Genomic DNA, 24,978 nt, shown 5'->3' on the forward strand with positions numbered 1-24,978 from the left:
ATATCGAATTCTGAAATTAGAAATTTCAAAAAAGAAAATCAAAATTAATGCATTTTTTCAGGGTTAAAATGGTTACAATGATAAAATATGTAGAGATAAACATATCTTTATATTTTTTTTTTAAATTTTGATTAAAATTCAAAATCGAAAAAATTATTGTGTATAAGTTTGTGACATTGCGCATATTGTTTTGCTATATAAATGATCATTTTGTTCTCAGTTGAATTGTCAAATTGAGATAATTTGATGATTTTCCTCTCGTTAAGTTCATTACTTTATATTAAACTTTATAATTTCATTAAAAAGAGTACGGAATTTGACTAATGAACCCAATGATATGCCTTTACATACCCGAATTTTTTTTATGATATTCTTCATCTTATGCTTAACACCTTGGATGATCTTTTTCTTTCCTCTTCTCATTGTTTCCAAATTGTTCAATTCAAATATTCACTGTGTTTGTCCAAATTCAAATAGGTTTCTTCCATGCCCATGTATTGAAGGTAATATGGTGTTGTTTTGCTTGGGAATATTTTATTGTTTTTCAAAATCTTGGTGTTATTTATCAGGCAATTTCCTTTGTTGTGGAAAGCCATCCTGTTGCAGACACTATACTTTAGATGTACGAGTGAAGAATGTGGATGTTGCTGCTGTCCTGATCCATCTGAAGAATCCACTGAAATAGCCAATAAACGAAGGTCAAATGGTGCTTCTGCTGTAACTATTCCAACAGATCCAATGAACAACTAATCCTTATTTCGATGAAGAACCAGCATATCAAGGATCACAGTACTATCCACAAGTAACTAGTGATATGATGCTTGAAGATAACTTAATACCAAATTAAGCATTAACAAAATAGTAAAAGAAATGTATATAAACTTTCACGCGAAAAACCTGTAGACCAACAACAAAATTTTAAGATAAATCATAAATTTTTATATAGTTTGTTAGCAAATAGAAATTTTAACATATGTTCAGTTACAAAAATGTGAGTTGGTTAAAATATGTAAACTGCAAAAATTAAGAAAAAAAATTGTTGAATATATATATATATATATTGCTATATATGTTTTCTATGAATAATGCTACAGTATATGCGTTGGTTATAAGAAGGTGTCGGTCTACAAGTTTTCACTGCAGTCTATAGTCAATAATTTGTGCCAATGATAACCTTTCAAATGATTATTGAAAAAAATATATCACATTTTTTAAAAAAAAAGTTTAAAATAATATTTTTTATTTAACTTCATATATTAAATAACACTTTGATACAAATAAATTTCATAATCAATAAAAATGTTTTAAATTTATGAATTATATTCTTATTGAATTTTAATACACATTAAAGTGATTTTATTTCTTCTTCCATTTTCTCTATTTCCTTTTCATATTTCTTTGCGATCTTAAAGTCGCATAACTTAAGCGAAGGTGTTTGTAATCCATTTTCAGTTGTAAATTCCTCATTTGTCAAGTAAACGTTTCTAATTTTTTCGAAACCATTTAAATTATTTTCTTTTGCTTTTTCGTCCAATATTTGCAACATTTTTTCCTTTGTTACATTTTTCATGTTATCATTATCCACCACTACAATTGCCACCAAAAATCGACTTTGCATTCCTGCGTGAATATATATTTGGCTTACATATTGAGCAGTTGAATAAATTGCGCGTAACTTACCAAGTGATACATATTCTCCTTGTGACAATTTAACTAATTCTTTACACCTTCCAATCATTTGGAATTGTCTTGTTGGCGTTAATTGGAATATATCTCCTGTCTTAAACCACCCTCCATCTGCAAATGCGTTTTTCGTTGATTCTTCATCTTTATAATACCCTTTAAAGATCGATGTTCCACGTAATAATAATTCGCCTTGTAAATCCTTCGAATAAAAGTTTAATTCGGGTACATCGCGAAGTTTCGCTTCAGTACATTTAAGTAATACGCCAACATTACCATTTTGTACATCAGTGCTCTTTTGTACCATTGTACCTGCTGTAGTTTCGGTGAGTCCATAGCCTTGAATGAACGAAACATTAAATGCAATTTTAAGATAATTTTGCGTGTCTGTCGATAGTGCAGAGCCTCCACATATTAAAAGTTGGATTTCGCCACCCATTGCATCACGAACTTGTGTAAATGCTTTGTCTAGAATTGGAACATGTTGAAATCGAAGTTTGTTCGTGATAAATGATTTGATATAAAACGCAGTGTTAAATAAACTTCGAATTAAAAATGGCTTTTTGGAGATTTGAAGTTGGAGTCCATCCATAACTCGCTCAAATACACGTGAAACACCTATAAATACTGTGGGCTTAAACAATTTGACTTCATCAATTAAACGCTTAATACTTCCGGAATAAAAGCCAATGTAACCAAGACATTTGATTCCAACAATATGAATAACAGATTCATAAACATGCGCAAGTGGTAAATATGATAAAAGTCGATCATCCGATTTAAATGGATATACAAAGGTATAAAAACATGAAGCTGTGGACATAAGATTTGTGTGTGTAAGAATACACCCTTTGGGGTACCCCGTGGTGCCACTAGTGTACATAATTGTGGCTGGTGAATCAGGTGTTGGTGGTCGCTTTGGAAATCGTTCTGTGGTAGAAAGGGCATCTCGATATTTGGTTATTGTGATATTTGGAAATGGTGATTGAATAGTATTTGGTGATGGTGATTCTTCTGCATCAATAATAACAACATTTGTGACAAAAGGAAGATCACCAAGAACCTTAACTAAGTCGTTATATTTTGTAGAAATAACAAATATGATTTTGATATGAGCATGATCAATAATATATTTGATATTTTCCCAGCCAAATGTGTCATATATTGGAACTGTGACAAAACCATATGCATAACATGCATGTTGAACTGTGATCCACTCAATTCGATTATAACTAAGAATACCAATACAATCGCCCATCTTTGCACCGTTTTGGATTAGGAATGACCCAATGCTGTCTCGCATTTCTGCTATATCTGTACGAGTATATGGTTTCCATCTATCTTGCCATTGATTATTTTCAAAAACACGCATTCCATACAAATAATTGTCTGGCGCAATTGATTTTGTATATTCGAAAAGATCGAATATTGTACCAACTTGAGGAAGATCAGGAAATCTTGACATGAAATTTTCTGGTGCATAATTATTTGTTTGAGGAGCTCTAATTATAGGAGACTCTCCTGGTAAAGGGTCTTCATTTGAGATTGTGCATGATGTGTCAGAGCCCATTTCTTAAGCCAATAAAAAAAAGAACAGAATTTTCTATGCAATTCAATTTTCAAAAAGTCAAACTTCTCAAACCGCCTTTTGACGTTAAAAAATTGGAGCAGCCCAAAATTCAATTCTTAATTGGTTAATGCATTCAAAAAAAATCTCTACTAATTGAATTGAAAACGATTGTTCATAGTTTACGATCAAAAACAAAGCAAAACCCAAAACAAAATTGTTTTTAACCAATTTAAGAATGTGCTTTGTAACAAGTCATTTGATGTGATACTGTTTTTAACCAATTTCATAATGCACTTTCGCAAAAAGTAAATTAAATGAACTGTTTTTAACCAATTTCATAATGTTCTTTATTCATTTGATGTGTAATTGTTTTTAAACCAAATTCATAATGCGCTTAGTCACAAGTCAATTAAATTTTTTTCCTGTTTTTAAAATTTCGTGATGTTCTTTATTCATTTGGAACTGCTTATTTTAATTGCTTAAACAACACTTAATACGACACTGTTTATTTTTAGCTTTTGTTAGTTTTACATATTTCATTAAACATGTGACCCCTCAATCAGTTTCTCTTCTTCTTCGTTTCTTTTCTTTTTCAGTATTCTAAACAACGGAATGACCACAGACAATATCATTACAGCGAACAAGAAATATATTGCGAAATGAACGAACACGGTGTACGGCGATTTGTAAGGTTCGTAAGGTCCTTTTTCCTCTCTCACACCCACTATGATGTACATTGGGTCGAAAGTCTTTCCCACGTGACTTGAAGACGGCGAAATTTCAAGTTTGAACTGCATATTCGACGGCGGCTTTCCCGCTTCTTCTATTGAGAAAGTTGCCTCACCAATGTTTCGATCGAATACTCTTCTAATTACCTTATTTGAAGACAATGATATAATACTAATACATACTGATGTCGAATATCCATCGTCGATTACATCATTCATATGAATTATCCATCGTAATGTTAAAATCGATTCGTTACTTGGTATCATATTATCTTCATAATCCTTTAGCCACATTCGATTCTTAGGTTCATCATTAATATATGTAACATTAATTCGTTGTTGTAAATTACATGGTAATGATTCGACAATTAAACTTAACTTAGAATCATTCAAAAAGACACTCGGAACAAATGGTATAGTTAAAGATGTATTATACTTATTAGCATATCCAGGAACTTTAACTCGATGTGAAAGTCTTGTTTCTCGATCGGATATGTATAATGTTATTGGACATTTTTTAGTGTAATTACTTTTCACAGTGATTCCAGTGGTGAAGTTTTCACATGCATGCATAACAAGTTGAGTCTCATTAAAATGAAATGGATCATCTGGATTAACAATTGCTTGGTAAGGATCAGAACCTTCTTTTTGACTTATGATTGAAGGGTCTGGTGTCCCATCACTATAAAATACTTTTAAGTATGCATTAACTAATAAACCACGTGCGCCACTATCGATCTTAGGGAACATTACAATCCATTCGCCATTCGCTTTTTCGCCCAAGAATTGATAACTTGGTAACTCTAAATGTGTTATATCGACATTTAAGTCTGACCATTCTGTTAATATCTTTAATTGATATTCAGTTTGATAATTATCATTAGGACTATACATTGATACAATTAAACTTCCAAAGCCTAAGTCTTTCATGTTTAAGTTTAAGACAAAGCTTAAAATTCGTGGATCTTTAACATCGGTAATATTAATTGGTATTGTTATGTTGACTGGCTCTTCTTTTAATTGTATGTTTATGTTAATGTTTTTGGTTGTCTCATAGATATAAAATGGTTTTCCAAATGAATAGTTAAGTGATTCTAAGGTGTCAATCGCTTTAAGTGCTTCACTTAAATCTAATCGTCCAAATCCTGTACGACGATTATGATGAAGTCCAAAAGAATTGGTCCGCCATAACGTAGAGCCAGGATTTACTTTGCATGCAGTCATCGCAGTGATGTACATCATGTCAGTAACGGAGATCTCAGGCTTACGTTCTAAGATACATGCAAGTCCACCTGCAAAAATGGACGCCGATGCATAGGTATCATAAAATGTGGTGTTAAAACAAGCTGTTTCACTTCGAGGATGTGCAGTATATATTGGGGCTATTGGTGAATCATCACTATTTCGTGCTCCGGGACATGACATAAAGAGGCCAGCACCTTCGGCTCCACGATTAAGTGGATCGCCACGATTGTTAACAGCTGATATGGAAAAGACCATCGGCCATCTTGTGGGCGGTGTGAAGAAAACATCAGTGGTAATGGTACCCGCTGGGACTACAAAGAATTTTTGATTGGATGAAAGTCCATCTTCTGGATTATAAAGACATTCATCAGCATAATCCGATGGAATTTCATTTGTCGGTATGTATTTGCAAACACGCCCTTCACAATGGGAATAAATATATTGAATAACACCGATGTGCCAATTTTCAACATGATGACATAAAGTATACTCAAGTGAAACATTTCGTCCTTGAACATTATAGAAGTTATATGATGCAACTTTGGCACCTGGAGCTACACCATCTGAATCACAGTAATCATAGCTACCAGCTGCTAAACTAAGGGTTCTTTGCCCAAGAGTATCATTCTCGGGAAATTTTGGAATAAGTTCAACTAAATTATTGTAAGTTTCTAAAAATTCGTCTTCAATTGCACGCCCTTGATATACATGGTGATAATAGTTCGCTCCGTTTGCAATAACATTGATTACAATACCAGTTCCATTTCGATAAAGAGTACTAGTCGGACTGGGATAATTAATATCTTCGCCTGGAATACCTGCATATTCCCCTGTATTATTGAGCCACCACCTTAAGAAAAGAGAAAAAAAGAGAAACATTTGAACCAAAAAGTGTCAACTGGTTGAAATTTGTCGTTGTCTTTTTGTACTCAAAATTTGAATAGTTTATTGGAAAGTTAATAATTATGCAAAATTGTTTATTGTTAGCAGCCGTAACTATATTTGAGAATTGTATTCGTTGGATATTCATTTGAATCATTAATTGCTTGTATAAACAAACTGATTAGATATATTGTTGACAAAGAGCAAATATAAAATTTAGCCAGTGATTAAGCTATAAGAGTATATATTTTAATAATCAAATATCGAATGTAAAAATGTAAAATATTTTTTTCATTTAAATTAATAAATTTATTTGAATAATTTTTTAATATTCTCAAATTTATTTTTGGAAAAATATTGTAAACTTCGACGAAAATAATTAATATGAAGCACTTTTTGTAAATCATATAATTCTAAAGTAGCTAAAAATAATGAAAAATAAACAATCAAGACTTGAAAATGGTGCATGGACTCCTTCTATAAGAGTTTTATCTATAGAAGTAATGGATGACCTTATTATTAGACCAACTTCATTCGTGATTTCAGATCCAAGAAATGGCGGCTTAAATACTTTTCAAGGAGTACGAGAAAAAATTTCTAAAAAAAAATACAACAAACTTCTAGATTGGAAGGAAGATATGACTAGAATATTTGCAATTGCTAGAACTTCAGGAGATCCGCTTGTTTTAGGAATTTGTGATGATTTTGAAACTAAGTTTCTCAAAAAATATCAAAAGCTTGAAGCTTTTAGTAATTTCAATTTTAAAGATTCTTTAACAGCTGTTTTGGAAGAACTTCAATCAATTTCCGAATAAGTTTTAAAAATTTAAATGAAAATGAACCTTGTAAATAAAGCTATTTAAATTAAATATCATTATTTCACAAATGGATGCTATACCATCTAAAAAAGGATATGAAAATATCATTTTTAATATATTTAAAATATAAATTTATTATAAATAAAAAAATGAAAGCGTTGCTAGTGTAGTGGTTATCATGCTAGCCTTCCAAGCTTGTGATCCGGGTTCGATTCCCGGGCAACGCATTTTTTTAAAAATGTATAAGGTTAAGACTTTATAGATCAAACATTAGGGTTTCAGTATCTTGTGGAAACTCATGGCAACCCAATTTTAATGAATTCTATTGATCAGATGTTTCGAGAATCTGTTGAATTAGAAAAGCAATATGATAAAAGTGTTGAAGTACATCATGGAAATAAAATAACAGATTCATTAGAAGAAGATCAATTTTCCAGGGCTGTATATGATGAAATCTCATTTTCTTTATCAGTGATAAAAGCAATGAAAAAAGAAATTAGCGCGATGGAACAGGAAGCAAAAATAATTGAAAGAAAGAAATTAAAACTCAAGAAAAAAATAAATGAATTAAAAAACAACAGATAATTAAGCACACAAACCTTTCAATAAATGTTTTTTTTTATTTATTATTATTTTTCATAATAAAAAATCAAGGCAATTTACAATACTATATATTTGTTTTCTTATGATTTTTAAAAAACGAAATGAACATCAGAAAATTTCTTTTTCTCATACAAATTAGATAATTGTAAAAAGCCTTAATTATTCTCTTCCTTATTATCCATAGAAAACAATGATATTTATAATTTTTCCAGAATAAAAATATTTAAATTCATTCTTTTTTATTATTTTATAAAATTGTTTAATCTTAAATCATTTATTAATTTATTAAGCTTAACAAATAATAATAAAATTCGATATATAAACAAAAACAAAAATAACTGAAATGAATTTTCATTAATTTATTCAGGTGAAACGAATTCTCCTGCAAACAAAACAGTTTTATTTTTGTGAACCAATTCATATATAAATGGATGGTCTGCTACGAAGAACTTTTCGATTATTTCTGGCAATCCAAGAGTCTCTATCCCTGTTGCAGCTGCTGCCGTAGTTCCTTCTTCATATACTTCAAGAAAAGCTTTGTGCACTACGCGTGAAATCTTTGGCTTTTGCAGATCGAAAAGCAAACGAATTCCAATCGCTTCGAGCATTTCGCGCAGGTGTTGTGACTCCCAAAGGCATTTAAACTTGGGAATTACTACATTAATCTTGACTTCGTTAAGGTTTTGGACATATTCTTCGAACTTTTTGGTGCCAAGTAAACTTTTGAGAGATCGAAATGATTGAAGATCTTTATTCTTAGGAAGAAAGATTAATAAAGAACAATCGTTTACATATGGCAAAGAAATCACTTGGCAATCATCATCTTCGAAATATGGGATGGTGAATTGATCTTTCATGAAAGATGTTGTTTTGGTTCCTTCGAATAGATTAAATGGGTAATCCGAAGTCCCTTCTGGATCAAACTTATTCTGCCATTCGGCTTTGAAATAGATGGCATTGGTAAGAATGATATCAGAATTAGGTTCAACTTCATCTGCTTGAATAAGATTTTGAATAAGACCATTGGTGACTTCTGCAACCTTTTGATTTATTAAGCTAATGCCTTCTTGATTAAATTCGATTGGATTAATTTCAATTCCAAGAAATTCAATTAATGGTTTGAAAAATTCTGCGTCAAATTCTTTGTTCTTGTTTGGCCAAAGTGTATTTGCGCCACGAATAACTGCATTATTTGTTTTTTGTTCAACTTGTGAAATGAGATTTCGAAGATTGGTGAGGATATCTTTTGGAGTAGTATCAGATGGCATTCTGAGAACATCGGAAATTTGTTTTCGTGTTGGATTATTTAGAATTGAAGCAACCATTAAAAGGATTGCATAAGTTGAATATGGTGAAACAAGAATATTACTTGATTCATCGCAAAGATTTGAAAGCATGGCAATAGAAAGAACCTGTGTAGGTTCGCTTGGAGTCCCGTAGAAAAGATTTGAAAAGAAGTGTTTTATGTTTGAAATCATGAGGTGAAGTGATACTTGTTGTCAATAAACGGTTTATAAAAAGAAATTTGGATTAACTTAGTTCCAGGGCATAACGGTCGTTTCCATTAAATTATTGTCTAGTTTATGCTTTCAAATTCTTTATTTTTTTTTCGATAAGTGACTCTTTACGCCAAGTGAAATTAAATTAATAAAATTGAATAAAATAAGTGCCGTTTTGTATCATATAAAATTAAATTAAAAAAATTGAATGCAATAATTGTCGTTTTGCATCGATCAAAATTGAATAAAAAAATTCGATTACATAAATCATCTTGCGTATCTAATATTGAAAGAATTTTATTATCGTATCAATCATAATCACGTGAACTTTGTTTGTGTGAACAAAATCGAATATATATTTCGAATATTAATATAAATGCAGCAAAAAATTGTCTATTAATACAGATGAAATAGGATATGATGAAAATTTGATTAAAAATATGTATTAATCGTTTAATAAGTATTTTTTTTAATTTTTTATATATTATTTATGAAATATATAGCATATGTGATATCACATGATCAAAATTTGTTCTGAAATTAGAAAAAAAACAAGATTAACAATTTTGTTGTCAAATAAATAGTAATTTTTATAAAAAACAAATATAAGTTGATGAATATTCATCGAGTGGGTCTTTGTGTGTCAGTGTGTATATTCATAAATTGTAAGATTAACTATATGCAATTAGATATAAGATATAATATTATCACTTTGGTATAAGTTAAATTATATAGCAAAATAAAAAATTCATAATATAATTATCACATAAGCAAATATCAAAATCTACATTTCTGATTTTATTATATTTTTTGAAATAGTAGTGTAAACAATATCATACTACTATTATAATGTGTGAACAATATCAAATAATGAATTAATAGGAGTGTGAATTATATTTTTTATCAGTAAATTGAAATAAATTAAATTAATTTTTTATAAACTTTTGGTATGATATATGCTAATATTATAATCAGAAATAATATATTATTACTATTATATATATTATTACTATTATATATTATTACTATTATATATATTATTACTATTATATATAGTATAAATACTACGTAGTAGTGTACGTACAATACATTATAAATTCGTATTATGTTCTATCATATGAAAAATCGAATTTCAATATCTACATAATAAATGATAAATCTTATTTTTATATTCCTTATTTAATGTGTATATTTATACTTAGTACATTATATTGACCTTATATGCTGTTAACGTTCTGAGTGGTGAAAAATATTTATATATATACAAGTATCCGAAGTACAATAGTACTTGAGGTTGTTTATAACAATTCAAGTAGAAATAAAAAGATAATGAAAAATACATATATGAAAGCTCTTTATAAAAAACTTGGTATAATTTAATAAATATTTAATAAAAAAAGATTATAAGCAAAGCAAATAATATATCATATTTTGGATCTGATTTTTGCCAAATGCAAAAATCAAATCCCAGGTTATAAAAAGAAAGTCAATCTTCAATTTTTTCATATTGTTCAAGAACAAAGGGGTTATAGTCAAATTTTAATAGTAGTACGAATAAAAATCACACAATTATCTTATATCCTTTCCGATAACGAAATCGTCAATGAGGAGATATTGATTTATTCTAGGATAATATGTAAAATTGATCATTATATATATCATGAACTACAAATAATACCTGTTGCCATATATAAATTGCCGATTCTAATATATTTGAAATCTAAATTAAAGACATGAATTAAAAATAAAATAATTAATTCTACAAAATTTGAAATGAATAGCATAAAATAAGATTCAAATTATGGTTTTTTGCTATCAGCAAAAAACATATCCTAGGTCAAAAAAAAAAAAAAAAAAATCAGAGTAAATTTACTATTCATGAATTACCTCGCCATTGGTTAACTATCTATTCGTAGTCAAATTTGAATCGAAGAACGAACAAAAACCATTCAATCAGTTGAAAAGAAAAAAGACAATAAAAGGAGGATTTTGTCCCATAATATAAGTATCGGGAGAAAATTAATACACAGGATGACTGATAATTTTTTAACTGATTTTAAATTATTATGCGAAGGGGGAAAAAGTGCTGTTGAAAAAATTCAATGATAAAAAATTGTTATTCTATTCAAAAAAGTTATCGTTAGAAAGTTTTGTATCGTTTGTACCAATATATGCCCGAATGTGCATTCACATATCAAAAATAACTTATATACGACAATTACATGAATATGCCATCAATGTATTTGAAATTTTTTGAGTTTATTAATATTTCAGATAGGTTTGAAAAGAATTTAATATCAAGATTTTATATAATTAAATAAAATAAATGATATTTCATCATTGCCCAAATAATTTCTGAATTTCTAATTCCTTAATAGATTAAGATATTCTTAGTTTTTTATTAATCAAAGATGCAACTATGTATTTATATATTATATATCCATAATATCAAGATCGTATGAATAACGCCATATACAATTATAATTCGATTTTAAGTTATTGATATCATTCTACATGTTCAAGCGGTTCGAAGTCAAATTTGAATGAGTGGACGTATAAAAATCACTCAATCAGCTCGTATCGTTCTCAAAACCGTGGTATTGAATCATATTCGGAAAAATAGAGAAATTAATAATCGTTATCATCAGAAAAAATGTATCGTTCGTAATAAGATATTTCAAGAATGTGTACTTACACAGAAACTATATAATTGATAATAAATTATTAATCAGGTTAAATAAGTACATCATTAAGGTATTACGAGAATTATCACATCATTCATTTTTTCAAAAAATTCATAAATTCAGAAAAATCAAGATTTCATATAAATTTTCGGAATAAATAACAAATAACGATTCTATGAAAAAATATCAATATTATTATTATATTTAAACAAACCAAGAATCATTTAATTTGGCTGTTTACAAATCATAATGATGCTGACAAATTACAATTGTAATTAATGTGATGTAAATTAATAACGTATCTTTTCGAGGAAATAGTAAAATTTTAATAATATTTACCGTCATTCAAATTCGCTCCTATCGTCACTTATCGTTACCTCTATCGTTCAACATAAACCATGCAAAAGTAGATTTTTGTCACCTTATGGAATGAAAGAATAAATTTATCTCGTGCTAATTATGATATTATTCTTAGTTTTTTATTAATCATAGATGTAACTATGTATATATGTTATATATCCATAATATCAAGATGGTAGGTCATCCTACGATGGGTGAAAATCGCAAGTCGAGTTTAATATATAGGATTAATATTATTAAAACGTTATTTTATAATAATATTAAAAGATGTTTATTCATTTAAATGAAGAACCATCCACCCAAACATTAATAATGTATCTCATGGAAGCATTCGTCGAATGCACAGAAATGATAACCATTTTGATTCTTATGCTCTGTTAAGCATTTCAGACAAAATAAATCACGAATTAGATACTAAAGTTTAGGACTTACAAATCCATCACCCAAAAATGACGAATGCTATGAAACACCAACCAATTACATTAACTTTTTAAATAACATGAAAGGAAGAAACATCACATTTGGATGATTTCGTAATTTAGAGATATTGAAGAAAAATGATCAGAAAATACGTTATTTTGGATTAACGTACAAAAAAGGGTGTAATTTTCTGTGGGCTTTTAACAGGATGCGACCGTTTATGACGACCGTTATAACCTTCTCGACTTTTTTATTGCGATTAAATAGAAAACATAGAAGATGGATGCAGAAAAGAAGAGTAGAAAAAAGAAAGTTCATTCTCTATACTACGCAGCGTACGTCCCAGATGAAACACCTGCTACGGAACTTGAACTTTTAATTCAAAGAACAATGATGGAACAAAAAGGAAAAGACATTTCAACTGAAGGCATTGCCTCAAAAGCATCTGAAGAACAAGTACCACCAAATCAAATTCCAATAGATCCTTCAATACCTAAAAAAGAATGAACATTTTTTTTAAAGTATAAATTTAGATATTATTGTTTAAAAAGAATTACATTTTTTTCTCGATCATTTTGAACTCATGTTTTCATATATAAAATTGGAATTTTCAAATTTAAAAAGAGATCATAAATTTGTGATTATAATTTAATATGAATTTGAATTTTTTTATGATGTGATCATTTTATTTGTGGCTTCTTTCCTTTGCTTTTGGTATAGCTTCCAAACGATAGAACCGAATGAATGAAAAATCATCGGATTTATATTCAAAAACTGAAGTGTTTGGGAAACCTTTCTGAAACCACTTTAAAGTGGTTTATGTATTGTCTGTGGGAAATTTTGTTTCCCTCATTAATGATTGAAAAATAGTTATACTATAGCAAGCCACTAAGGCTTAGTGACTGAGCATAGTAAATTTTCGATATTGAGCCCCAATAAGAATTCGGAAACGATAGACATTAATAAATAGATTTAGTGAAATCAGAATTTACTTTTGACCATCCAAATAGTTACATGTCTTAAATTCAATTTCACTTCAATTAAGTTTATATGCATTTTATTTGTATATTGGAATGAGAGAAGGTTCAGACAGAATGAATTAATGTATAGACTAACTATCGATGACTTATATAAGTCCCATTATGGGGCACCCCATTTGATCTTCACTAATCAACCGAAAAATATTTGTGAGTTTTATTATTAAAGTGGCATATAATGAAAAATCAAAATATTTTGGAATTAGAGCAAAAAATCCAGAAAATAATTTTTGATTTAGACAAAGACAATATTAGACAAGCAGCAAAAATAATAATTGACAGTTTTGATGATAATTGTTCAATATCTTTTAATATAGTTATTAGTTATTTTATATTTTTAGCAGTTGTTTTACAAATGAATAAATTTGATATATATTTAAATTTAATGAAAGAAATTGAAAAATACGAAAAAAACGAACCCAAAATATTTGAATATTTTATTCATACTCTTCTTAAAAATAACATAAAAGAATCACATTATCTTCTTGAAATTATGGTCGAACAAAATCTGATTGATATAAGTCGTCTCTGGAGAATTATTAAGATAAAAAAAGAACCATACTTTGTTCAATACATGTCAAAAAAAGATATAAATACATATAAAAATTATGTAAATAATCTCTATCGAAAACAAATCATTGAAAATTATGAAGAACTTTCAAAGAATGATTGGGAAGTTCATAAAAAATTAATTAAAGAAGGACATAATCCAAATGAAATTGCGAAAATAATTCGAAATGATGAAATTGAAAAACTTCAAGAAATATCATCACAAACAAATTTTGATTTTAATCAAAGAATTGCACCATCACTTTATGAAAGATGTTCATTTATTAATGAAGAAAATGTTACATTAATTGATTATGCAGCATTTTTTTCTTCAATTAAATGTTTTAAATATTTACTTATGAATGGTGCAAAAGTAGAAAACACAGGTGAATATGCAGTTGCAGGAGGAAATGAAGAAATCATTCATTTGTGTGAACAAAATCATTCAACATTTGAAGATGCATATGAAACAGCAATTGAATTTCATCGAAATGATATCTTTAAATATTTTTATGAGAATAAAATAAAGAAAATTGATAGATTGAAAGAATTAGGAAATGAATGTGTTTTATATAATAATTATGAAATTTTTTCATATTTAATAAAAGAAGGAATGAAGATCAATAGAAATATAATTAATACTTCTGCTAAAATTGGCGATTTATATCTTGTTAAATATTTCCTACAAAACAACAAAATTCCAAAGAATATATTAATTATTTCAGCACAATCAGACAATATTGAACTTGTTAAATATATATTAGAATTAAAAGTAATAGATATAAATGATGTTTGTTTATTTTATTTAATATTTATTTTAATAATTTTGGAATTCAAAATAATTTTTGATTTTTATTAAATGTATTTGAGACAGCACTTATAACTGCATCTAAATGTGGCAACTTAGAAATCGTTAAATTACTTCTTGAACAAGAAGGAATTGATATTAATGTAAAGGATAATTATATTTGTTTTAATAATTTGAAATTTCAAAATAATATTTGGAAATTATTTCAATTATTTCAAACAGCACTTATTGGAGCATCTGAAAATGGTAATACAGAAATTGTTAAATTACTTCTTGAACAAGAAGGAATTGATATTAATGCTAAAGATATAAATCTTTTTTATTTGGAATTTATTTTAATAATTTTATATTTTAAAATAGTATATAAAAATTATTTAAATTATTTTGGACTGCACTTATGTATGCAATTTATAATCGTCATAGTGAAATAGTAATATTACTTCTTGAGCAAAAAGGAATTGATTTAAATAAAGGATTTGATATTTTTAAACAAATTTTAGAAATATAACAAAATATTTCAATCTCTTATTCTTGCATCTACATGGGGTGAAACTGACGTAGCGGAATTACTTCTTAAAAAAGGCGGATTTGATATTAATATTTGTTTTATTTGATGTTTATTTTAAGAATTTTGGAATTCAAAAAAATATTTGGAAATTATTTAAATTATTATGGACACCACTTATGTATGCAACTGTAAATAGACATACAGAAATCGTTAAATTACTTCTTGAATACGAAGGAATTGATATTAATGCTAAAGATAGTTTTTGTTTTAATAATTTTGGATTTCAAAATAATATTTGGAAATTATTTAAAATATTTAAAACAGCACTTATTAAAGCATCTGTAAAAGGTCATATAGAAATTGTTAATTTACTTCTTGAACAAAAAGGAATTGATATTAATGCTAAAGATAATATTTATTTTAATAATTTAATATTTCAAAATAATATTTGGAAATTATTTAAATCATTTGAAACAGCACTTATATTAGCATCTTCAGAAGGTCAAACAGAAATCGTTAAATTACTTCTTGAACAAGAAGGAATTGATATTAATGTTAAATCTATTCATTAATTTTATTTAATATTTGTCATAATAATTTTGTAATTCAATATAATATTTGGAAATTATATTAAATGTTTAAAACGGCATTTATGTTCGAAATAGAAAAAGGGATTATAGAAATAGTTAAATTCCTTATCGAACAAGATATTGATATCACTGATAAAACTATTTAATGATTTTATTTAAAATTTATTTCGATAATTTAATATATATTAATAACAATTGGAATTTGTTGAATATATATGAAACTGCACTTATTTTAGCAACTGTTAATGGTCAAAACGAAATATTTAAATTACTTTTAAACCAAAAAAGAATCGATATTAATGCTAAAGATATTAACATATTTTATTTTGTATTTGTTTTATTAGTTTTATGTTTCATAATAATATTTGGAAATTCTTCAAAAGATTTAATACAGCACTTATTTATGCATCTATTTTAGGCGATACTGAAATCGTTAAATTACTTCTTGAACAAGAAGAAATTAATATTAATGCCAAAAATATTGAATCTTTAATATTAATTTTTGTTTTTATTTTTTGATATTCGAAAATATTTATTAAAATTTTCATAAATTATTTCAAACAGCTCTTATTTGGGCATCTGAAGAAGGTCATTTAGATATCGTAAAATTATTTCTTGCGCAAAAAGGAATTAATGTTAATGTAAAAGACATATATTCATTTTATTATATATTTATTTAAATATTCCATAATTTTAACGAAAATATTGGAAATTATTTGAATTATTTTGGACAGCACTGATGTATGCAGCTTCAAATGGTTATGTGGAGATAGTTAAGTTACTTCTTGAGCAAAAAGATATTGACATTAATGTCCAAAACATTAATTTATTAAATTTGTAGTTTATCTCAATGATTTTGGATTTTAAAACAATAATTGGAAATTATTCAAATTATTTTGGTCCGCGTTAATGTATGCTGTTTCAAATTGTTACATAAAAATAGTAGAATTACTTCTTGAACAAAAAGGAATTGATATGAATGCGAAAAATAATTATTTGTTATATTTGATATTTATTTAATTAATATAATACTTTACAATAATATTTGGAAATTATTAGAATAACATAAAACAGCATTCACATATGCGTTTGAAAATGGTTACACAGAAATAGTTAAATTGCTTCTTGAAAAAGAAAGAATTGATATCAATGCTAAAGATAATCAATAAATAGAGATTGTACTTTATTTAATAGACTTTTTCGTGAGTAGGTAGTGATTTTGTAAATGATATGGTCTGTTCGGAAATTCCTTCTCGACGTTTGGAAAATAATCATTTCACAAGAAACCAGTAATTTAAATAAAGTTAAAACCGTTTCATTGCTTTTTCTTTTTTAAATTTCTCGGAGAATTAATTTGTTTTCGGAAATATTGATACAAAAAATTAACTAAAGGAAAACAAAGGCTTTCGGAAAAAATTATTTTATATATATTTTATCTTTCGCATGAATATCAATTTTTGTTCTAGAAGCAATTTAGCTATGTCAAAATAATATTCGGGTTGAATTATATAAAGCATTACCTATGAATTCATCCTCATGTTGTCACACAGACACATTTAAATAACTTCTTGAATCAGAAAAAATTGATGTTAATTAGAAGATAACATTTCAATATTTTATTTAATATTTTATAACAATATTTGAATTAAATTAATCTGCAGATTTTACCTTTTTCTCTTATGTAAAACAAACCTCAACTTCCAATAGTAAATAGTTAAATTCGCCTTTAACAACAAATCATCAAACATCATTTCACATCACATGTCCGATCCATTTTTCATCATTTTATAAAACAATTTCTTCGGAAGTCACACAGAAAAAATCAAAGAATTGATGTTAATGTTAGTGATGTTATTTGGAGATCATTTAAAGTTTAGTGACTACGAGCAGCGTGAACAGCCTTTTCGCCAGCCTCTGTAAGGTTGCTAGCGGGGATGATTGGGAGGCCTGATTCCCTAAGCAACTTCTTGCCAAGTTCAACGTTTGTGCCTTCGAGTCTCACAACGAGTGGAATCTTGAGTCCGACCTTCTTCACAGCAGCGATGACGCCCTTCGCGATCATGTCGCACTTAACAATGCCACCGAAGATGTTGACGAGAATTGCCTTCACCTTTGGGTTCGAGCTGATGATAAGGAATCCTTCAGTGACCGCCTTTTCGGAAGCAGCGCCACCGAGGTCGAGGAAGTTGGCTGGATCGCCTCCGGATAGTTTGATGACGTCCATTGTAGCCATTGCGAGACCAGCGCCATTAACAAGACATGCGATATCACCATCAAGTTGGACATAGTTGAGGCCATACTTCTCCGCACGGAGTTCCATTGGGTTAACTTGTTTAAGGTCGCGATAGCTGAAGATTTCCTTTTGACGATAATGGGCGGAATCATCAAAGTTGAATTTGGAGTCAACTGTGATGATACGGCCGTCAACTGTTTCGGCAAGTGGGTTAACTTCGACTTGTGTGGCATCTGAACCGACAAATAATTTCCAAAGTTTTTGCATTTCTTCAACACCACTTTGATATGCAGCACCTTGGAGGCCGAGCTTCTTTGCAAGGCGCTTAGCAACGTCTTCTGTGATGCCATCAACACCATCAAGAACTTCCTTGAAGATTGCATTTGGTTGTTTCTTGGCAACTTCTTCGATTTCAACACCACCTTGTGTTGAGGCGATGACAACTGGGGCTTGTGAAGCACGGTCAAGAAGGATTGCGAAATATAATTCACGCTTGATTTCAACTGGGTCAGAAAGCATGACACACTTACAGAGAGCACCTTCTTTTGTTGTTTGCTTTGTGCGAAGATGTCTGCCGATCATTTTGGAGGCAACTTGTTTAGCTTCTTCGGCTGATTTGACGAAATGAACACCTGACTTGAAGCCATCTTCAACCCATGTGCCTTTGCCACGACCACCAGCATAAACTTGAGCCTTTACGACAACTGCTGGAAGACCAATCTTCTTGAATGCTTCTGCGGCTTCATCTGGTGTGAAGGCAACTTGGTTAATACCGGCAGAGACATCGAACTTCTTGCAGATTTCCTTGGATTGGTATTCGAGGATATTGAACTTGCGTGAGAAGCTTGTTGAAAGCATCTAAAAGTGAAGTGATCACCTCTCTTTCAAAATTGATTAAAACCGCTACAATAGTTCTTTTGGGGCACCTCAACTATCGTTTTGCAATGTTCGAGCTCCAAAAACATGTGTCGAAGTAAAAGTTTTGGAATATCAAATCAAGAATCGTTTTACAGAAGTGGAGGAATCAACATTCAAAAAAAATCGTTAATCATTATTCATTAAAAAATTGATTGGCCTTCAGAAATTTATTATTCAGATCTTAGCTCCTTGGCTTTTCCTTCTTTCCGAGCCAAAGGGCAAGAAGTGAGAAACCGGCAACTTTGATAACTTGGAAACGAACTCCTGGAAGATCACCAACTGAACGATTGGAACGACCAAGACCAGCAACAAGAACACGGTCGTTATCATCGATTAAACGAAGGGAACCATCACGTGGTACAAATGCTGTGATGACTTTGCTATTCTTCTTAAGCTGAACACGAACTGCTTTACGGATAGCTGAGTTTGGTTGCTTAGCTTCAACAGCTACCTTTTGTGTAACGATACCTGAAGCCATAGCAACACCTTCTAATGGTGTCTTATAGATTGTTGTGCTTTGCCTCTTCCTATATTTCTTGCTTGCCCAGAGATTGTTTCTGTGTGCGACACGGAGCTTGCGAGCTGCCTGACGACCGCATGCCTTGGATTTTCCCATTTACAAAAGGCCGGCCAAACCGCTAAGCGTCGGTTAGGAATGCGAACGTTAAATAAAAACCGAAAAATTTTGTCATTTGACAAAAAAATGATTCTCTTTTTGCTTTTTTTAACGAAAATTGGAAGCATCAAACCCGGTCGACTTATAAGCGTAGTTGCAGAAGATGATAAAAATAGACAATTCCAAAAATTACACAAAAAATCCCATGGTTTCTTAAGAAATGGTGTTGTATACAACACAAAATCACCCATGCCCAAAACTACCATGATTTATCCCAATATTAGTTTCATAACCAAATGGTGTTTTGCCTATTTAAGAAATACTGAAAAGCCCACGTTGAATCGTATAGGTAATAACCACGATGAAGAAATATCTGCCATTTCCTCAGATAGAGGATCGAAGAAAGATGGTGACTTTTCAAAATTCAGGGTATTTTATGCATAAAATTCACGAATTAATATATCACATGTTTTTTTCAAAATGATACATCATCATAAAAATTTTGTCTATCACTTGTGGTTAAAAAGAAGATGTTTATTTCCTATTTATAAAATGCATTTTCACAAAAAGGTTCTTAAAGGGTATTTTGTTTATCCAAAAAAATTCTAATTTTAGTCGATTTCACATTATTTGATATCAAATTCTCGACATTACTAAAATTTTCTGGAAAAATCTGAGCTTGTCAGAAGCCAAAATATTATGAAATATTTACAATTTTTAACAATAAAAATTATTTTTGGATTTCCTTCAATTGCAATTTAGGCTCTTTTTTTGGCCTAAATTCTTTTTCGCTTATCTCTCTTACACCTAATACCCGTGTGCCATTCACATTATGTACTTTTGGTTTCCATTGCTCATTTCTTTTTGGATCTTCTTTTGGCAATTTTCTCTTTTCGACTTCTTTTACCTCCACCCGTTTCTTCTTAACTTCTCTTTCACTTTCTGGCGCTCTTTGAATTGGCGTTGCTTTCATTGAAGGTCTTACGAACTTTGGTGGTGGTGGAAGCTTACTTGGATCTTTTTGTGATTTAGCCTCATCTAATAACTTCTCCACTCTAACATGTAATTGTTCATCTGTTGGGAAAGGATCAACGCATCTTATTTCTCGCCGTCTTGGTTCAGTCAAATGTAATGATGAAAGTTCTGAAGAATCACTTGAAATATCAATACTTTGTTCTGCCTTTCTACTTCTCGAAGTTATAATGACTGTTGGTCTTACGTTCTTTGATTCTGGAGAAACTTTCGCTTGAGTTGGCACATCAACAGTTTTTGTACGTTGCTCTGTGGGGTGCCCCGTGGGGTACCCTGCGAAATCCCAAGGGAAGTTATTCTGGGTTTGACGTTGTTGTGTAAACTGTGGAAATTGAGAGTATTGCGGTGGGGGTGGTACATATTGCCGATAATGGGGTGGCCCTTTATCAATCGTGATTAGTCTTAACGGTGTTTGCTTCGGTTCAGGTATTTGTTTATGTTTAATTTTCTTAAGTTTTGGCTTTTGTTTAATTTTCTTTTGTTTTTGTTTAACTTTTGGCTTTTTAATTCGTATTGGTTCCGGTTCAGGTTCAGGCTCAGGTATATATTCTCCAGAATCAGATTTTTCTTCTTCTTCAATTAAAGGTAAAGAAACATTTTCTTTGACTTCTTCTTCATGAATTTCTTCTTCTTCTTCGATTCCATCACTAATGTGCACATCGACAGTTGTTTTTAATTCCATTTTTGGATTTATATCATTTGGCAAATTGAAATCTTCGAAATCGATTAATTCGTTTGGTACAACTTCATCACATTTGAACCCTAAATACGCTCTAATTAATCCGCATCTGAGCCACGGCACCATATTTGATACAATTGTTGCCAATAATATATTCGAATTCGGAAATTCTTTTTCAATGTTATTACTAATTAAGTTTAATGATTCTGTTTCTATTTTAGTTAAAGTTCGTTTTGTGATTTTCGTTGAACATTCGGAGATAAAATCATTAAACAATGGATCATTTTGGAATTTCTTTGAACCATTTACATATAAATTATAAACATCTGATGAAAAGTTTGATTCTCCAGTCATTTTAATTTGATGAACTGCATTTTTAATATTAATAAACTCCGGAAATGATAATAATCGTAATGTAGCATCATTTGATTTACCTGTTTTAATAGTATTATATATAGCAATGTATCGCCACCGAATAAACCATACAATTCGGAAAAGTTCAATGATTTGATTCCGAATTTGTTTTGGAATTTGATTAATTTTATTTGTCATTACGAATCTACAATATTCATATGTAGATATAACAAAGCCAATACCTAAGATAATGACAAAATCATTAAATTCTTTTAATGATTTCGGTGGTATTAATTCTAATGTTTCTTCAATGTTTATTAATGTTGAAAGTAATTTCATTTTTGGATTTTTCGTTGTAGGAATTGAATCAATGATTCGTTGTTTTAATATATTAATTATCGCTTGTAAACAAACCGATCGAATTTCATCAGATTCTTCTGGTGAATAATTAATGAATTTATACATTGCCATTAAAATTAATTTTAAGTTTTCCGAATGTTCCGATATAATTCGAGTATATAATTGTAATGGTGTTAAAGCTATTGATGAATGTTTTAATAATTCTAATGTTAAATCAAATTTCCCATATAACATTAATAACTCTATGATTAATGTTATATCTATATTTATATCATATATTATTGGATCGATTTTATTTTTATATAAAATTTTTTTGATTGCTTTCGTTAACATAAAGATATCAATGTTCTTTCCATGATGTGGTTTCTTTAATTCAAGTTGTTCTTCAATATCTTCTTCAGTAGGATTATACATAAATATATTTTTGGTGTTGTTTGTAGTTTTCGTTGGTATATAATCTTTCTTCATTAATTCATCAGTAAATATTTTATATAGAATTTGATCTCTTGGATTAGTCGAGATCGAAAGTCGTTTTTGTATGACTTCATATGATGTTACATTTATATCTGTAAGACGTAAGATACATCGACAAAATAAAAATGCTAATAAATCTTCATGTGAATTTAATAATTCACTGACAGCTGTATTAAAAACTTCAAATAAATATGATCGTAATGGTGATTGATATGGAAATATTCGAAATAAATCAGTAATGTATATTAATTTGGCTAATTTAATCGGTGGTAAATACCCATTTTCAGTAATAGAATTTAATGTTTCTGTCCACATTGGTTCGACTGAACCTTGTGGAAAATGTAATGACATTAAATTTTCAATCGTTTGTGGAACTTTTTCAACATCAATTTTAAGTTCCCGAAATTTATCTTTAGAATATATTATAAATAATCCAGGATCTACTGAATCAGCACAGACCATTATTATGTTTTCTTTCCCTGGTTGAAATGCTGTTAATGAACATAACGCATGACGCATGGAAATACCAGATCTTGTAACAGCACTAATTCTCCCATCGAGTGAAGTCACAACAAAAAAGTGCCCGCTACATGACCATGCAATACTTGAAACGATTGGTGAATTTCCTGGGAAAATTTCTTTTAATGGAATTTTTGAGACAACTCTTAAGAATCTTGTGACTATTAATAATGTTTGTGAAACTGCAATTACTGCTAATCGACAATCTCTAGACCACCAAATACATGGTGATCCTGACCCTTCAATTACTGATAATTTTGTATCAGCTCGTTGAAAATTTTGTGCAGTACCATTAAGTGTACAAATAGAAACAAATAAGTATAATGTATCAAAGGGTTTACATGGTGGAAGTAATGCAGTCAAACAAACAACTCCACAGCCTTCATCAGGATTATCAAATAAACATAAATCTTGATATGATATTGCTGAGTTTTGCGGTAAATTTGGTGATAAAACTGGATGGAGAGTAAACGTTTGACGTGGCTTCATAAATCCATGTGACGTTTGACCAACTTGTGTTATTGGATGATTTGATTCAATGTTGGTCCCAAATCGTTTGTTGTCAGTAAGATCAATCCAATAACCTACGCCTTTAACTTCTTCTGGATATTGTTGCCAAACCCAAAATTGATTATCGATTGATAAAGCAATGCAATTACCACCTTCACTAACTGCTATGCCTTTAATACGACTTGGTAGGTCGGATGAACGTCGATTATCAAAGCCAAAAACATATGGTAGATCACCAACTTGATTATGATTTATGGAAAAATTTAATGATTCACCTGTAGGAATAACACAATTCGTCATGGAACTAGATGAATCTTTACCAGCATTAATTTTAAGTGGAAGAGGAAATGTAATAACAAGTGAATTTTTCTGATTTTGATGAACAGCTAAAAGATTGGTCATTTTTGGTATGTGAATGGATGTCCCTCCATTAATAGATGGAATTACACGAGATATTTTGTGATTTAAAAAATTGGTTGACTTCATATTTGACCATTGATTATTTGAATATATTAAAACTTTTCCTGGTTTGACAAATGATTTTTCTCCATTGCAACTGGTTAGATAGAAATCTGATTTTGTCCTTGGAAGTGACAATTGCTTTGGAGAAAGCCACATCAACAAATCACAAAACGAATAATAAACGTTATCAAAAGGGGTGCCCTGAAATGCATATTCATGATTAAAATGAGGGTAAATAATTTACGACTAAGTAATTAATTTATATCTTTAATGTTGACATTAAATAAGATACAGATATTGAAATTTTTATTACATCAGGTTTGTAATAAATTGAAAAGAAATTATATGTTTTAATTATATAATTATACATTTAAAATTACAATTGCCATTTCTTTAATATTAAAAAGACATGAATGAATATGGAATTTAAAATGTGGTGAATCCATTCCCAAAGAATGTTGATTATTTTATTGTAGTTACAAAATTAAAGTGCTGATATATTTTGTAAAAGTTCAATATTGAAATATTAGCAATTAAAATCATTTTAATTGGGAAATTTTTCTACATTGTCGACAATTGCATACAAGAATATACTTTATTTTGCTCACTATTTTACAGATAATAAGATATATTTTTTATGGAATAATACATTTATTCCTTTGGAAGATTATTTTTCCAAGAACATTTAAAAAACTTTGAAAGAATGATTGGGAACTTCATTAACAATTAATTAAAAAAGGAGTTGATCATAATGAAATTTCATTATATTATTATTCTATTATCATCCTTTGGCGTACAAATATAGACTTCTCAATGTTAAAGAAAATGATGAATTTC

The 24,978-nt window shown here is 29.3% G+C and overlaps 7 protein-coding genes across 7 annotated transcripts; 1 reads left to right on the forward strand and 6 right to left on the reverse strand.

Annotated features, from left to right (window-relative positions):
* Positions 1-1,345: 1,345 nt before the first annotated feature.
* On the reverse strand, positions 1,346-3,253 carry GO595_007795 (AMP-binding enzyme family protein; the record flags this gene model as incomplete). The annotated part of the gene is made up of 1 exon (XM_067921298.1): positions 1,346-3,253. The coding sequence occupies one exon, from the start codon at positions 3,251-3,253 to the stop codon at positions 1,346-1,348; it is 1,908 nt and encodes a 635-aa protein (XP_067772025.1).
* Positions 3,254-3,792: 539 nt separating this feature from the next.
* On the reverse strand, positions 3,793-6,105 carry GO595_007796 (Clan SB, family S8, subtilisin-like serine peptidase; the record flags this gene model as incomplete). The annotated part of the gene is made up of 1 exon (XM_067921299.1): positions 3,793-6,105. One exon carries the CDS (start codon positions 6,103-6,105, stop codon positions 3,793-3,795), a length of 2,313 nt encoding a protein of 770 aa, XP_067772026.1.
* A 1,783-nt stretch (positions 6,106-7,888) lies between these two features.
* Positions 7,889-9,007, reverse strand: GO595_007797 (leukocyte elastase inhibitor-like; the record flags this gene model as incomplete). Its single annotated transcript, XM_067921300.1, has 1 exon — positions 7,889-9,007. The coding sequence occupies one exon, from the start codon at positions 9,005-9,007 to the stop codon at positions 7,889-7,891; it is 1,119 nt and encodes a 372-aa protein (XP_067772027.1).
* A 3,764-nt stretch (positions 9,008-12,771) lies between these two features.
* GO595_007798 (uncharacterized protein) lies at positions 12,772-12,999 on the forward strand (the record flags this gene model as incomplete). The annotated part of the gene is made up of 1 exon (XM_067921301.1): positions 12,772-12,999. The coding sequence occupies one exon, from the start codon at positions 12,772-12,774 to the stop codon at positions 12,997-12,999; it is 228 nt and encodes a 75-aa protein (XP_067772028.1).
* A 4,858-nt stretch (positions 13,000-17,857) lies between these two features.
* GO595_007799 (succinate-CoA ligase) lies at positions 17,858-19,075 on the reverse strand (the record flags this gene model as incomplete). Its single annotated transcript, XM_067921302.1, has 1 exon — positions 17,858-19,075. The coding sequence occupies one exon, from the start codon at positions 19,073-19,075 to the stop codon at positions 17,858-17,860; it is 1,218 nt and encodes a 405-aa protein (XP_067772029.1).
* A 241-nt stretch (positions 19,076-19,316) lies between these two features.
* On the reverse strand, positions 19,317-19,751 carry GO595_007800 (40S ribosomal protein S23; the record flags this gene model as incomplete). Its single annotated transcript, XM_067921304.1, has 1 exon — positions 19,317-19,751. The coding sequence occupies one exon, from the start codon at positions 19,749-19,751 to the stop codon at positions 19,317-19,319; it is 435 nt and encodes a 144-aa protein (XP_067772030.1).
* Positions 19,752-20,481: 730 nt separating this feature from the next.
* Positions 20,482-24,081, reverse strand: GO595_007801 (uncharacterized protein; the record flags this gene model as incomplete). The annotated part of the gene is made up of 2 exons (XM_067921305.1): positions 20,482-21,571; positions 22,928-24,081. 2 exons carry the CDS (start codon positions 24,079-24,081, stop codon positions 20,482-20,484), a joined length of 2,244 nt encoding a protein of 747 aa, XP_067772031.1.
* Between the last annotated feature and the right edge of the window lie 897 nt (positions 24,082-24,978).

The sequence above is a fragment of the Histomonas meleagridis genome (genome assembly GCF_020186115.1).
Source record: "Histomonas meleagridis strain 2922-C6/04-10x chromosome Unknown contig_59, whole genome shotgun sequence".
NCBI classification, from domain to species: Eukaryota; Parabasalia; order Tritrichomonadida; family Dientamoebidae; genus Histomonas; species Histomonas meleagridis.